The following is a 16158-nucleotide window of genomic DNA, read 5'->3' on the forward strand; positions in this document are numbered from 1 at the left end:
GTGCCTGGAATATCATAAACTGGTGACGAGGGTGCAGATGGTAGCTAGCTTTCCCGTTAATTCATTCACATAGAAACACTAATTGGCTTTATCTGGCCTAACTGACCCTCAGGGGGAAAACCAGGCCAATATGTGGACTGTGTCAAATATTAATGCTGCTAAATTATAAATGTTCCATATAAAATTGTTGGTATGTGGTTTGATAATTGAGCTGCAGCTGGCTATAATCCTCTGCTCGGCTGACCGACAGGTCGCCTTTAAATACCTCTGTTGCCTGGACAACCATTAACATCACCACTTTCCACTTTTTTAAACAGTGCAGCTGTAGGCACACAAAACATGCTGACAGTCAGTAAATTCTGCAGCTCTGCACAAACTAACAACTTACTAGCTAAAATAATTGACTCAATAATGTACAGCTCTGTTAGCAAATGGGTACAGTGGACTGTACATACAGTATCTAATAATGACATGACAAGTTAATGAAATGTTAATAAATGTGTACTTGAGTGAGTCTCTATTTGGGGTAAGGTGGCTAGGGGCTCCTTAGGAGGCTTTATTGTTGAATCACAGCAACACAAAGAGTAAAGCTACAGTTTACACTACTTGGGCATGAAAGCTTTACACCTGCAGCTGGCCATATTTATTAGTCTATCTAAAGATGTGATGCTTATCCATACTGCTGAGAGAGGAAATGGTGAAAACACTGTATTCATGGTATATGAAGCTGCAAATTTCTTATAAAAAATAATTAGCTCTTAAGGTAACTGCAGATGTTGTGAGAAAGTGGAGCAAACTGCAGTCACAACATGCACCATATTTATGAAACTCTGTACAACCACTGTAAAGCATATACATATTAATAGACAGAAAAAGAATTACTAGCCTAAACTCTTTCATGCATTTTACGTAATCACATTCTACCGAAATTATGACGAGAAAATTGGATATAGTGGTAAACAGTGTTACTGTTGAATATAAAAAGTATACCATGATGAGGAAGATGCTTTGTTTGTTTACCTGTATGAGTTATTGTATTGAAGACAATTTGGGCTCTGGGACTTTTCAGCCGCTTCTGACCCCAGTAGGCCACTGTCTGGACAGACAGGAAGTAGGAAGTAGCAGGCAGCAGACCCTGCAGCCACAGTTCACACTGCGCCTATAACACATTAAAGAATGGGAACATGGAAAGAGAAGTTTTCTTAACGGTTAGGAACAGTGGTTCTTTGCTACTTCTTACTCTGTCTTAATTCACTTTCACTTGCTAGATGTGTCCTTAAATTCGAAAACCAACTCAGAATCCTCACTATAGCCAGTATAGTTACTGCCACCATCTTCCCCGTCCTTACTGTCATCATAATCCTCACTTTGAGTGCTGTGTGTGTGTGTGTGTGTGTGTGTGTGTATATGTGTGTGTGTGCCCCGCTTTGACAGTGCAGTCCTGTTCTGCATTAGCCCGCTGTTTGACTGACAGCTCATTAACAAGCTCTTAGTCAATGAGGTCTGTCTGTCTGTGTGGATTTGAGCTAGTCACAACAAATAGATGCTTGGATGATAACAAGTGGTGTGTGTGTGTGTGTGTGTGTGTGTGTGTGTGTGTGTGTGTGTGTGTGTGTGTGTGTGTGTGTGTGTGTGTGTGTGGAGTTATGTCAGTGCGCACACTTAAGACAGAATGAGACAAAAGCAAGTTAAAAGCAGTTTTGGTGACCTGCAGACAAAATGGGGTTGAAGTATTTCCATTACTCTCAAGATAGACAAAACATATGGCCTGTACAGCTGTGTGTGTGTGTGTGTGTGTGTGTGTGTGTGTGTGTGTGTGTGTGTGTGTGTATTTGTGAAACAGAGAATGCAAGAAAAGCCTGGATTTCTATTTTGGTGCATAATGTCAGTGAACATTATATGTAAGAGGCTGATGTATATTTAAAAGCACTGATTCAGCAGAGGGTTACCCCTTTTACTTCAGGTTTAATGCTAAATCGCTCCAGTCCTGCATAAATTCCTGACTGACAGGATATATGTTTTATATCCATCTAGGGAATGTATGATCATGTGCTAACGGAGAGCAATAAAATATCAATGCTTTCCGTAATATGAAAACTATTTTACACAGCGTAGAAATGTTATTCTGTTCCTGACCTACCTGTTGGGATGCTGCTGTCTGTGTGTGTATCTAGATGCAGCTGCAAGTAGGAAACACTAGTTAGGGGGCCTCATTTAAATTCCAGGCCTCCCAGCCAAGCAGAACAGAGGACCAGACTAGAGATAAATGGCTCCACAAGGCTCAGTCTGGGATCGCCATTACTACTTAGGATAGCTAGGTCCATATGAAGCGCTTGCATTACAACACTCAAACTTTGATGTTTATGTTTTTATTTCTTCTCTTGAAGTGAGTGCTCACATTAGAGTTGAACATGTAAGTGGGTCGATATCTGAAGGATCCTGTGCAAAGAGTACTGTTTACTAATTTGAAGAGAAAATGTTCAGTCACTGCACAGGCAATCATAACTGTTGCGTCAAAGGTGTAATATCAGTGTTGTTTACTGTGATTATGGGGATTTTGGCATTGCTGACTGGACGTACTTGCATCGTGAACATATTACATCACCGTCACGCCTATAATCATAATACTAAAATCCACCCTCTTGACTGACTGTTATTGCTGCATTAAATATAATTTTTTTTAATCAGTAAGAAACAGGTTACCAAAGTTACTCTTTGAATTGAACAACAAGGAGACGGCAGTGATTCACTTTATTCCTCTGTAAAATAACTTCCCATCATTCTCCTGGTCTAATGCTTGTAATGATGATTTACATGTTGTGCTGGCAGCTACAGTAATAAATATTCAATCAATCATATAAGTCTACCTTTGCACAGATCTTATGCTTTACTTCTCTGATAACTGAACACTCAATCGCTAATGTCTATGTGCTGCAATGACTGGCATGTTGTCAGTCCATTTCCAGATGCTTTGACTTGAGTTAAACATGTTATCTAAATGCACGAAAGCCAATTGTCTCTGTTGTCAGTCAGTCTATCATGGCTAAGTTGTCATGTTATTTCACCGCTGTAAAGCCAGACCTGAGTGTTGTCATAGCACTCTAACAAAGTTATGTCCCATGAAGATAATGGTACTGTATGTCTGTCTGAGGACAATATTGCATTTTCACAAGGAACATATGCACAAAATGTCTGCAAAAGTAAAAGAAAAGCGTGCCAAACAGGGATTTCAGTGTAAACACGTCAAAACAAGATGTAATGTAATGCACATATAAACCTTATTTTGGTATGTATATATATATATATATATATATATATATATATATATATATATATATATATATATATATATATATATATATATATATATATATATATATTATGTAGTAGTGGCATGTATGTTTCAAGTTTTAAGTATGCAAATTCAACAAAAAATGCAGAATATCAAGAGGATTTCTTTTCATCACCTAATTTTTTAGTAGTTCCACTATGCCTCCACCTACTTTTCATTGGTAGGATTTTAACTGGTTTACAGGCTCAGCAGGACATTCTTTAATTTGAGGTAATCATTTAATGTCTAACATTAAGAATGAATATAAAGAAATGTTGAATGTGAGTACCATCCGTTCTTATGGTGTTGTTTCCTGTTTACTTGTGCTGAACTTTAAACATACACAACATACAGTTGCTATAATCATATTAAATGAGTTAAATAGTTTGCACCACTTGCATACAGTAGCTGTTTAAACCTGTTTGAGCACTGCAGAGGGCTGTAAAATCACTGTAGTGTATGTGTGCATGTGTGCGTACGTGTTGTGCATGGATTTAAAAATCTCTCAGGTGCAGCTATAGATGTGCGCTTTTCATTTATTCTTTTTAAGGACTTGTGTGTCATGTGTTCATACATGTACGTTTCTGATGGGCATAGTTTGCACAGAATAGGGAAAATAATAAAATAAATAATAGTTAAATCATTGTATTCTTTTATTCAGTGTAATTGAGTTTTTAAAAAACGTTCCCTTACCCCCTGAGTCACTCTGCTGTTGGTCTCCTTTTTACCTTGTTCTGGTGTGCGTGAGTGTGTAGGACGTGTGTGCATGTTATTGTGCACTGTATGTGTGTGTGCATGCAGTGTGTGCATGTGTTTGTGCGCTGTGTGTGTATGTCGAGACATCCAGGTGACTCTGTAGTTGTGGACTGGCAGGTCTCCCTCTCTGGGGGGCTCCCAGCTTATTAAGACCGCAACTGTGACCCCACTTCCTTCCGACCTGAGGGGAGAAAGCAACAAGTCAAACAACATCCCAGCATGGATGTAAACACATTTGTGGTAATAAAGTAAAAGAAAGGTACTTCCTTATAAGTTTAAAGTTTAGATTAGAAGTAATTGTTTATGAACACGTTGCACTGGTGTGGTAGATAAATAGTTGCAATACTTGTTTGTCATCTGCTTTCAATGTTGGGTTTCATATATTTAATTTATTCTATGTATGTGCTGTCAGATATGTTATCAGCACGTTACAATTTGAGACCTGACCTCTGTTATTAAATGTTTGATTGCAATATTGCTGCTGATCCAAGAAATTATCTAAACTTTATATGACCTTGTTTACCATTAAAACACACAAATAGAAAAGGCGCTGCAATTTATTATTGGAATAAGGTCAAGGATGAACTGTAATTTGCATCCAGCTACGCCATCAGACAGGCACTGACAATCCACTTAAAGACATTTTATGACTTACAACTGCAGCCTGCAGTCCTGAAATGATGCATAGCAACTAACCCAGCAAGGAAAATAGCAAAGACATTTATTTATCTAATAATATTTCATCTATTGAGATACCTTTCTGTAAGATGGGTCCCTGGTTGTGAACCCGTCCAGTCTAGAGTGTGGTTGCTCACTCTGACATTCATTGGAGGCTCTGGAGGTGAGGGGTCTGCAGAGAGAAATGGTCAGAGAAAAATGCTGTCAAGAGAGAAATGGCAGAAATTACCATCAAAAAAATAGGTGTAGGTACCTTTCTCAGCTGCTGCCTGTTAAGCTTATTGCTGTGAGCGTAATAATTGAAGGTGACTGAGATGAGTCTTTCAACATTTTATTAACTCAAAGGTTCTTTCATGGGGATTTGGCAGATAGACAGTCAGAGGGCAGTATTTAAAGAGATTGATGTCAATAAATCAAAATGAAACTGTTAAAGAGGATAGGACATCCCCTGTGAAAATGACACCCTGGACACGTTTGTCCCAACTGTTTCTAATGACAAATAGCTCACCCTCATACTCCCATCTCTTCTCATATACTGCTCCAGTGGCAAGAAAGCATTACATCTATATGGAGATTTAGTGAAGACTAATTGGGCAAAGACCGTTCAAACCAGCTTGACTGTATTGTAATAACTCAATGTCTGGGGGGGAACCTAATTTCCTCTTGGTCTCATTCAAGTCTACAAAGCCAATTAGATTTCCAGCATCAAAGGTGAGCGATACTGGAGAAGACTGAAGCCTCCTTTTTCAGTAGCTACCACAACACAGACCAAAGGGGACCACCACTAGTCACTGTTCAATCCAAGATTAAATCCTGTGATCGCTGCTCTTTCAACACTGGCTCTGTATCTCATTAGAAACTCAAACCCCAGTCCTGTATTTGATTAAAACTACACAATATATCTGATTAGAACTACATCCCCCATGGCAGGCCTCACACAGGCCCCAGGCTGTGCTTGGCTGACCCAGATGCAGAGATCAAAGTTAGGGCAGCATATTCGGACTGCAAGACCTGGCCTGTTTGTGTGTGCATGTGTTTTTTCTTTGGAATAAGAAGGGTATATCTCAGTGCCAGCAGTAATTTACAGATCATATCCAAGACACACGTTTCTTCTTGGAGGCCTTTTTCACTGTGTGCGTCTTTCACAATCAGCCGATTTCAGTCCATTGTTTCATAAGATGAAGACATCAAGATGAGTTCTCTGAACCAGACATTCCCTAGTAATTACTGTTGGCAGGCGCTGTGCAACCCTAATATCTGAATGAACAGGAAAGGGGATTTTCAAATTCAGATTCTCTCTCTGGTTAGAATAAGGTCACAGTGGAGGAACTCCAACCATCCCTACATCTCCCAGCTTCCTGACTTGTGACCCCTGACCTCCAACCTCTGACTAATGAACTGGAAACACAAGACTCTGACACCGATCAGATGTTATTTAGAAGTGTGTCTTTAACCTTTAACCCTGGCACTCTCACACACACACACACACACACACACACACACACACACGCACACACACACACCGTATCTTAGAGGAATAATTCAGTACCTTGGGATATAAACCTACTTGTTTTCTTGCAGAGAGTTAGATGGGTAGATCAATACCACTCTCATTTCTGTCTGTTGTATATAATAGGCTATAGCCAGCAGCCGCTTAGCTTAGCATAAAGCCTGGAAACAGGGGGAAACAGCGGAGAATTCAGGAAGTTACTGCTCCCAGCAAAGAAATAACCCACATAATCCACCGTAAAAGCACAAATTATATTTTTTCACTGGCTGCTGGCTATCGCCTTAACCTGGAATTATTTTTCTGCAGAGATACACGTAAACCTATTTGTGAACCTACACTGGGAAGAGTGTTATGAGTAACAACTCAATGGCGCGTAGTGCAGACCTGCGCGTCAATTATTATTCATTGTTATTATTATAGTATTCATATTATAGATTTTTTTTATTTACATATTTTATAGTCTATATTTATATATTCTATTTGAGAATATATTCATATGTAACAAACTCAATTTCCCCCTGGGGATCAATAAAATACTTTGATTGATTGATTTATTGACACTTACGATATACCCTTAATCCTCAATCCGTACAAATAAAAAAAATGTTGGCTTACATGCAGCCCAGAGAAGTATAATTCCAGGTTTATATGTAAAGGACAGACATTAGAATCTTTTTGTCTAACTTTCTGCAAAAAAAAAGCATATAAGAGTATTTCCCAAATGTCCTATTAATTATAATTGTTATGTTTGTATAAACGTTGATAGGCCACCAGAGAAGTTTCAGTATACTGTGACACAGGTTGTATATTCTCTAAACATTATTACATAAGGAATTCTACTATTTGGTGTTTTGTTGAAGGCGGTGGAAAATGCTATCTCAGACACCTCTTTATAATCTCCCATAAGTGCTCAACTGATAAAGAACCTTTTTCCAAAGCTCAGTCCAACCTGAAGTCATTATTCACATACAAACATGCTCTAGCCAATCCTGGCAGGGCATTCATATCACGAGCCAATCCTGGCGCAACATCAATATGACCTAAGTCTGCTAAACATTAGAGCTAGGACCTCCTACCGTATGTGTGTGTGTGTGTGTGTGTGTGTGTGTGTGTGTGTGTGTGTGTGTGTGTGTGTGTGTGTGTGTGTGTGTGTGTGTGTGTGTGTGTGTCTGTGTGTTTGTATTACTGTCTTACTCTCACTCTTACCCTGTCACAACAGGGTTTTGGCACTAAACCAACTGAATGAGCATGTGTACTGTATATGTATGTGTGAATAAGGGCATGGGCAGTTGTGTATTTTCTGTTTCCTGTCTGTGTTTATGGACTGCCTGATAGTGTTCCTGCTTTGTGTCCATTGCTGTGTACCTTATCCATCAACTCTGAGTGAAAGAGAGAGTAAGAACAGGAAAGAAGAGGACTGGAAATGTTCCAGAGTTTCTGACTTTTCCTCAGAGAGATGTAATATCTCTCATAAAATGACACAAATGGAACGGAAGAATATGTGTTTTGCTCAGTGTCTCACGACAGAATATCAAAATTCAACAGTAAGTTATGGAAACACACAGAAGGAATCATCACTCTCTGTGGGACTCTAGTAACAGCTCTCGAAAGAAAATGAAAGCATGTGTTTAAACTGTGTTTGTATTACCTTTACTGGAGATGTAGTGTTTGCTGGGTGTGGTGAAGCCTCTGCTGCCATGGCTGTTAATGGCTGCTACTCTGAACTGGTACCAGCGCTGAGGTCTCAAATCTGACAGAACCACATCTTCAGAAAGGGTCTGAAAATACAAACACATCACATATAACAGGTGCATGACAGATACAATTATACATGATTCCCGACAGATTTAAAGAGTCATAACATCCCCTGAAAATATTGTTTTTGCTGACCCCCACTGGTTCAACTTTTCACCTTACTACAGCGATGTACAGGTGTACTCCAGGACACTGTGACATCCCGACCATCAGTGAGGCTAGGTGGCGTCACAGGTCAAACAGGCTTGAAATGTTCAACCAGAGAGTGCAGCAAAACACTGTTTTTCAGCATGGTGTTCTATTTTAAACTCTTTCTCTTTAAAAACAAGTCTCACTATTGTCACGTCATAATTCAGCGTTGCCCCCCCCTACCCCGGTTGGGGTGGGTGGTGGCCTATCTGCGTCACTGAGCTTAAATCAGAAGTGAAACAGAGGGACGGGGTCAGTCTAAGGAGGTGACAGTGGAAACTGCAAGAGGGGATGAGTGTTTTCTTGAGCTATTTGACATTTCTCACCTATCAAGTTATGTTATTGTAACGCCCGCGTCTTAATTGTTCAACAAATGAATTGTCAAGCACGTGGCAACGCCGTGGGAAGTTTCACTGGGTGACGAGGGAACGATACATTTATTTCCCAAAATGTCTAAGTATTGGCAAAACATTATTCCAGGTCCTACAAGTTTTTAAAAATGAAATCAGTGTTATTTTGAGTTTCTCAATTTGTAAATGAAAGTTTGCTTCAATCCAAGCCCATTTGGGCAAAAATATTCCGTCATCTTTCACAAATCCATACTGTCTTCTTTTTCTAAAAAACATGACAGAGCCCTATGTACTTTTAGACGTAGAAGTTTCACAAGTTAATGAGGTGGAAAGTCCGATGAACACAGCCGGATTGGAATTCCATCTGATTATAGTAAAATTAAACGATTTGCCCAAATGATGGCTCAAATTGCTAAAGATTCACATGTTTTGTCTCCCTGACAGTGCAAATGTAATCAACTGCTTAAAATCTACTCATCCCCACATACACATACACACACACACACACACACACACACACACACACACACACACACACACACACACAGAGACACGAGCTGCCATCTATTTAAGTCTATAATGAGCATTCAGTCATTCAGAGTCAGCCGGTGGAACGACTGTGGCTGCCTGTGGTTCCTTTTTAAGCTCTGCTTATTTACCTAACCTCACACAGGCACACACACACACACACACACACACGCACACACACACACGGACGTACAATGCACACACACGGACACACACACGGACACACACACACACACACACACTCACTCATTCGCACACACAGACATACGGTTTACCCTGGCAGAATGGGAGACTGGCTGGGGTGGAGAGGTTTAGACAGTAAGGCAGCAGACTGATGAGGTGGAAACAGAGTCTAACATCCATCTCCATAGCTGAGAAGTTTCATCATTCGAGGCAAATTGAGAGTTATGAGTTAAAGATATGTTACGAAGTTTGTGGCGCTGCTCCACTGTTAAAGGCACAGGGAGCCATTTTTATGGCTGCAATGACTCAAGACAGAATCAGCAATGAGCCATGTTGTTACAAGGTTGTTTTTTCTAGCTAACAGCTACCCCTCATCAACATCTCCCCAGCTAATATTCCCCAATATTGTGTGTGTGTGTGTGTGGGGGGGGTATTGACATAATGATTCTGTATCTATTTAAATGTGAAAAGATGATTCAAAAACTGAATTTCTTAATAATTTCAATATCTTGAACCTTCTAATCATAAAAAAGTAAAGACCGAGGGGGAAAGGTGAGATGCTGCTGGTTACTGTAGTTACCATGGCTACAGTAGTCCATGGAGAGGCTTGGTCTTCACTGGGATGAATCCCGACGTTCCAGCGAGACTGGAGCATGTAAACGACCGGCTCCACGCTGACATTGAACTTTGACACCCACACCACCTTCACATGGCCCTCTGAATTCTCCACGAAGCTCATCTCTCTGCGAGGCTTCAAAGGAACACCTGGAGCAAATGATTATTTAAAAGGTCAAAACAGGAAAGTGATGTTATTTGAAAGTTATTTAAAAAAACATTTACGTAACATCAAATAACACAAAGTGATTGTGAGATTGATGGTCTACGGGTAGAAGGGTATTGTATGTTGTATAATGCAGTATCTATTGTATGTATATGTACAGATTGTAATTTGGGATATATAAAAAAAATGACTTGACTATCAACAAAGTGACACTAGGAACAAGCGTTACAACGTCTGAGGCAGTTTGTACTCATGACTAGTTCCACACAGACTTGAGCTGGAGCTTTTAACCACCGCGGGCCGCCTGGGACTTTAGATGCAGTCAAGCAGGCAGTATTTAAGGATGGTTATTACATTAAATTGCATTTCATTTATCTGGCAGACACTTCTGACCAAAGAAACTCACAAAAAGTACATTTAAACGCTATAGGAACAAGAAACAACTAAAAGCATGTTCACTGAACGGCAGTGACAGCAGTGACAGCAGCCTCTCATAATAAAACCCACAAGATGTTACACACAAGTCCCAACCTGCCTTTACCTTTATATAGATTGGATGGGGCTTGGCAAGTGTGTCCACAGCCATTAGAGCAGCATTTCCTGGGGGAGGGACAATGCTGGTCTGTTGAGCAGCCCTCCACGCAGGCTGCAGCGAATCCGGTGGCTCTCTGAGGCGGAGGGCAGTCCCCCTGACGAGACAACCTCAGAGAGGTCAGAAACTCCCTGCTCGTCACACACTCGGTCTGCTTCTGAGAGAAAGAACAGGGGGAAATTGTTATTATTACAGTTGACACACAACATAAACAATGCGTAATGTATGAACACACATATGAAGGCAGAAAAACACACAGCAGAGGTGAAAGTGTATCCTGGTATATGGTATGGTAAACTCCTACTGACTCCAGCCCTTGAGATCTGCTCTAAAAGGGGATGCGTGTATGTGTGTGTGTGTGTGTGTGTGTGTGTGTGTGTGTGTGTGTGTGTGTGTGTGTGTGTGTGTGTGTGTGTGTGTGTGTGTGTGTGTGTGTGTGTGTGTGCATGCGTGCTGCGTGTGTGTGTGTGTGTGTGTGCGGGAACATGGCTGCAGATCATCAAAATGTAAACACAAGCTTTAACTAATAGCTCTGAATTGCCTTGTGTTCCCAACCAGCCATCCAGCCAGTAACATGCTTCAGCTATTGTGATGAAAAACTAATATGAAGACCACAGCGACTGGCTTTACAAATAATCATTCAGGGCCACACACACACACACACATACACACACACACACACACACACACACACACACACACACACACACACACACACACACACACACACACACACACACACACACACACAATATATATACACACATAACCACTGTACACTCCCAAATGTATACATTTAAAAGCTCACAAACATGTTATTCATAACACATAAGCTTGCATAAACACACACATGAATGCTCATTCATGGCATACACAGTCAGAAAACAGCTTCATGGGGCCAACAAAAGCAAGTTTCGGGTGCAGGAGTGATATAGCCACCAAGGGTGTTGTGACACACACACGCACGCACGCATGCATAACACACACACACACACACACACACACACACACACACACACACACACACACACACACACACACACACACACAACACACACACATTATGCACTCTCTTTCTGTCTTACCTCACAAGACTTTGGAGAAAGGACCTTCCTGGTTTCCCACAGTTCTTTGCATGGCTGTAGGCACTACACATAAACAAACAAATATAAATAAGCAAAATATGAGGCTTTAGGCACAATAAAGTAAGTACATTTGATCATCAACACCTTCTTAAAGCAATAGTTCAACATTTTTGGGAAATATAATTATTTGCTTTCTGGTGGAGAGATGAGAGGATCAATATGAAGCTATAGCAGGCATCTGGTTAGCTTAGCTTAGGACAAACATTTCCAGTGCCCTTTCTATCACCACAGAATCTTCAAACTTTACACATGTAAAGCTTCATGAATGCATCTTGCACAGTTGTGATGCTATCGCGGTGGCAAAAGACAGACAGACAGCAAAGTCCTCAAAAACCACCTCTGTGGTAGTTCCCGCTACAGTAGATGTCTCCAGGACCACATTTTGCAATGATTAAGACACACAAACTTAAAAACAATGCCTTATATTAGACACATACTTACAAGAGAAATTGAAAATAAGTGTATTTCCAAAAATGTCTAACTGTCCCTTTATATAGCTGAGGTTTGAAGAAATACAAGAAAGAAAACATGTTTGAACAAGAATAAATGACATAGTGTTAGAGGATTTTAGCCTTTGCAGAGGTCTAGTATTTAAGCAGATATGGAACACAGAGAAAACACACACTCCTAATGCACACATGCACACACTCATCTGGTTTGCCACCTCAGTGAACTGGTGAATGATGGCTCTTACCAAATTAAAACCAGACAACATATAAAAACTGCGGTTTCACCCCGAACCTCTCCCCCCCCCCGCCCCCCCCATCCCTCCCTCTGTCTGTCTCCCTCCCTCAGCTCCCCAGTGTGCCTGGCTTCAATCATTTCTCCAATTTATTCATTCGTACTGATTCCACGGGAACAAACAGAATCAACAAAAAGCCATAAAAACTTCTTCTGCACAAATAAATGGGCTACTGTTGGATGAAAAAGTATTTTCTCAAACCCCAGCTGTTTTAGATAGACTTATTTGCAGACTGATGATTATGAACACTTTAAGGGTTATCATCATACGTGAGCACTGCATTAAAGACCATGTAAACTTTTAATTTATAAAATGAAAGACAAACAATTCATAGTTACTTGTCACTGGGATTCATACAGCATCAACAAACCAAACCCAGTGGAGCCACATGTGCTGGTTTCATAGCCTGTGGGACAAAAAATGGAGTCTCGGCGTGAAGCATGATAGCGGTTTAATGTTGTACAGTCGGCTCATTTCATTCAAGTCATGGATGAAAAGGTTTGGGTTAGCTTAAAGTGATACTCCCCCCCAAATTATCCCTATTGAGTATTAAACACTCTTGCTCTGTAGGTTTGAAATGTGGCAGTAAAAAGTTTGTTTCTCCACAGGGCTGTAATCGGCTAGATTTATGTAGGTTACAGTGGATCCCAATAGTGACAAAATAAAAATGTCCACTGTGTTCCAAACACTCAGAAATCAGTGCACATATTTAAAAGACAATTGTTTGATGTGGCTTTTCCATGATCTTAAAACTTTACCTTTGTGGGTCCTATAATTATTTCACCGTCTTTAATATACTGTCTGTTGAATAGCTAAACAAAAAGAAGTCTTTTTGCTTGCTATTCCACAGCTTACTGCCTCGTTCTCAGGCACATTCAATCAGGTTTGCATTAATCAGGAACATGCATTAAAGGAACACGCCAACTTATTGTGAATTTAGCTTATTCACCGTAACCCCCAGAGTTAGACAAGTCGATACATACCCTTCTCATCTCCGTGCGTGCTGTAAAGCTGTCTGACGGCTCCAGCGGCATCAGCCCATAACAGAAAAGGCAGGTGAATGGTTCCAGTAATCCTACTGCTCTGAATAAGTGACAAAATAACTCCAACATGTTCCTATTTACATGTTGAGATTTGTAGAGAATATAGTTCCCGGTTTGTTTACGGATAGAAGATGGCTGTGTCTCATGTTACGTTGTTTTTTGTATACGCTGTGACTCTACAAATCACAACATGTAAACAGGAACATGTTGGCGTTATTTTGTCACTTTTGTCACAATTCGCAGCAGTAGGCTAGTTGGAACCAGTTACCTGCAGGATCTGTGCTGGGCTAAGCTAATGCTGGAGCCGTCAGACAGCATTACAGCACGCACGGAGATGAGAAGGGTATGTATCGACTTGTCTTACTCTGGGGGTTACGGTGAATAAGCTAAATTCCCAATAAGTCGGCGTGTTCCTTTAAGCTGCAGATTGTAACACATATTTGTATTCTGTAAATTGTTCATGTTGATATCATGAGTTAAAAAAGTTCTGATAATATTATAGAATTCATATAACAGTTTTGTGTACAGTATATTTTGATTAGTCAAATACTAGTGGACTATGCTAAAATTATGTCTATATTTACTAGTAAAAACTAATGTGCAACACACATCTAGAGCAGCAGCGATTAGTCAATTAATGGATTAGTCAATCAAAAGAAAATGTATCACAAACTATTTTGATAATCGCTAATCATTTGGAGCCATGCAGAAGAAAAATGCAAAAGATTGTGTCGCCTGAGCTTCTCAAATGATAGTATTTTCTGGTTTCCTTAGTATTTTACAATAGCAAACATTTTTGTTTTTTGGACTGCTGGTCGGACAAAACAACACATTTAAAGCTGTCAGTACTGGCTTTGGGAATTTGCTCCGGGGAGCCATCCAAACCGTGCCCACTTTTGTACTCTCCCTTCATCCTTTGCTGCCACTTTGATCAGCTAGACGTTTCATTTTTCATACCCTTCCCTTCTACTCTTTCCACCTTCTGTCCGCTTTCTATTATCCTCTGTTCTTTTTATCTCCTGTCTTCACATTATCACTCCTCTTTTTCCTCCTTGACCTTTCCTCCCTGCACTGCCACTTCTCTACCTCCTTACTTGCCCCTACTTCAACACCTCTCCTCTCCTTCTTCCTCTGCTCTCCCTGACTTATCCTCTTCTTATCCAGGGCTAAAACATACATCCCCACTGAAGTTTATTTTTTGGGGGTTTTTACCCAGCTTCCGGGGCATCCCTGTGAAATAAAGGTTTAGATAGCTGACTTTGTAATCACAATGTCACAGATTTGAGTCCTTTTCCTGTCATTGTCTCTCCTCTACGGTATCTAACAAAGGCTAAAGGGAACACATCCATACCATATATTTTAGATAATACAGAATACTAACTCTTGCAAACACCAATACCAGCGTTTCCCATACATTGATATATTTGTGGCGGCCCGCCACACAATCAATGTTAACCGCCACATACTGCCGTATATGCTTTTTCTCTCTCTCTCTCTCTCTCTCTCTCTCTCTCTCTCTCTCTTTTAATGCAACAGCAATAACAATCCAATAAAATATAAATTTAACACTGACAGGGGCCATTCTGCATAAGAGTTACTTTAATGTTTGATACTTTATATATTTTGCCAGTAATAGTCCTATACTCTAATGATCTCTACTGTTACTAATGCTGAATGCAAATGGTTTACATGCAAAAGAGTATTTTACTTGTATTACTGAAGTAATGAATGTGGGTATGTATTATTTTACTCTCAGTAGGGAGAGAAAGGTGAGACAGAGAGAGAGAAGGGAGAAAGGGAGGATCAAGGCAAATGGATTTAAGCTGAAAACACTCGAGGTATGTACGTGGTACACACCTTACACTCTCAAATATCACTTGGATGTTGTTAATCACTGAAAAGTACATGCACCATATTTGTGTAAGTGGAGCTGAGAGACGAACGGACACTTTTGGCCTTGAAGGCGACATGATGAGTTATGTGTGTGTGAGAGAGAAGGCGGTAGACACAGCAGAGGTCAGACATCAGGGGTGTTACTGTTTAACACACCAACACACTGTAACAACAGAGCCTCGATTAATCACTGTGTATGTGTCCATATGTGTGCACAGTTTGCATAGTGAGCTCCTCAGATATCTGTATAATAATTAATCACACACACACACACACACACACACACACACACACACACACACACACACACACACACACACACACACACACCTTGTCTCTCGGCCCTGCTTTGGCCTCTACTGCTGTTTTATGGCCTCACCTGCCACGATAGAGGGATGACAGCCACACTCAGCGAGAGGGAGGAGAGGAAATGGGAGAGGGAGGGGAGCAGAGATGTGGTTTCAGAGTGGATGGGGGGGGGGGGAGAAGTGAGTGTCAGTTGAAAAGGAGAGAAGAGATGAAAGACAAATTGTGAAACAGGTCCAGAGGAAAGGGAAAGAGAGAGAGAGAGACAAAGACAGCCACAGACCAGATGTGCTCATTCTCCATACACCATCACCAGTTCACTGTGTGCAATGTGAAAAACTATTTATGTTCATTTATGTGTTCAGCTGTTCAGAGT

General features: G+C 40.5%; 1 protein-coding gene across 1 annotated transcript in view; it reads right to left on the reverse strand.

Moving 5' to 3' along the window:
• anos1b (anosmin 1b) overlaps window positions 1–16158 on the reverse strand; it is a 43762-nt gene that overhangs the window by 5412 nt on the left and 22192 nt on the right. Inside the window, exons 3-9 of the mRNA XM_039811837.1 lie at window positions 11739–11801; window positions 10603–10810; window positions 9861–10045; window positions 7924–8053; window positions 4844–4937; window positions 4025–4268; window positions 1021–1159 (exon numbers count right to left, since the gene is read on the reverse strand). Coding sequence (XP_039667771.1) covers window positions 1021–1159; window positions 4025–4268; window positions 4844–4937; window positions 7924–8053; window positions 9861–10045; window positions 10603–10810; window positions 11739–11801 — 1063 coding nt within the window. The remainder of the gene's footprint in view (window positions 1–1020; window positions 1160–4024; window positions 4269–4843; window positions 4938–7923; window positions 8054–9860; window positions 10046–10602; window positions 10811–11738; window positions 11802–16158) is intronic.

Source organism: Perca fluviatilis, chromosome 9, assembly GCF_010015445.1.
Source record: "Perca fluviatilis chromosome 9, GENO_Pfluv_1.0, whole genome shotgun sequence".
Lineage (NCBI taxonomy): Eukaryota > Metazoa > Chordata > Actinopteri > Perciformes > Percidae > Perca > Perca fluviatilis.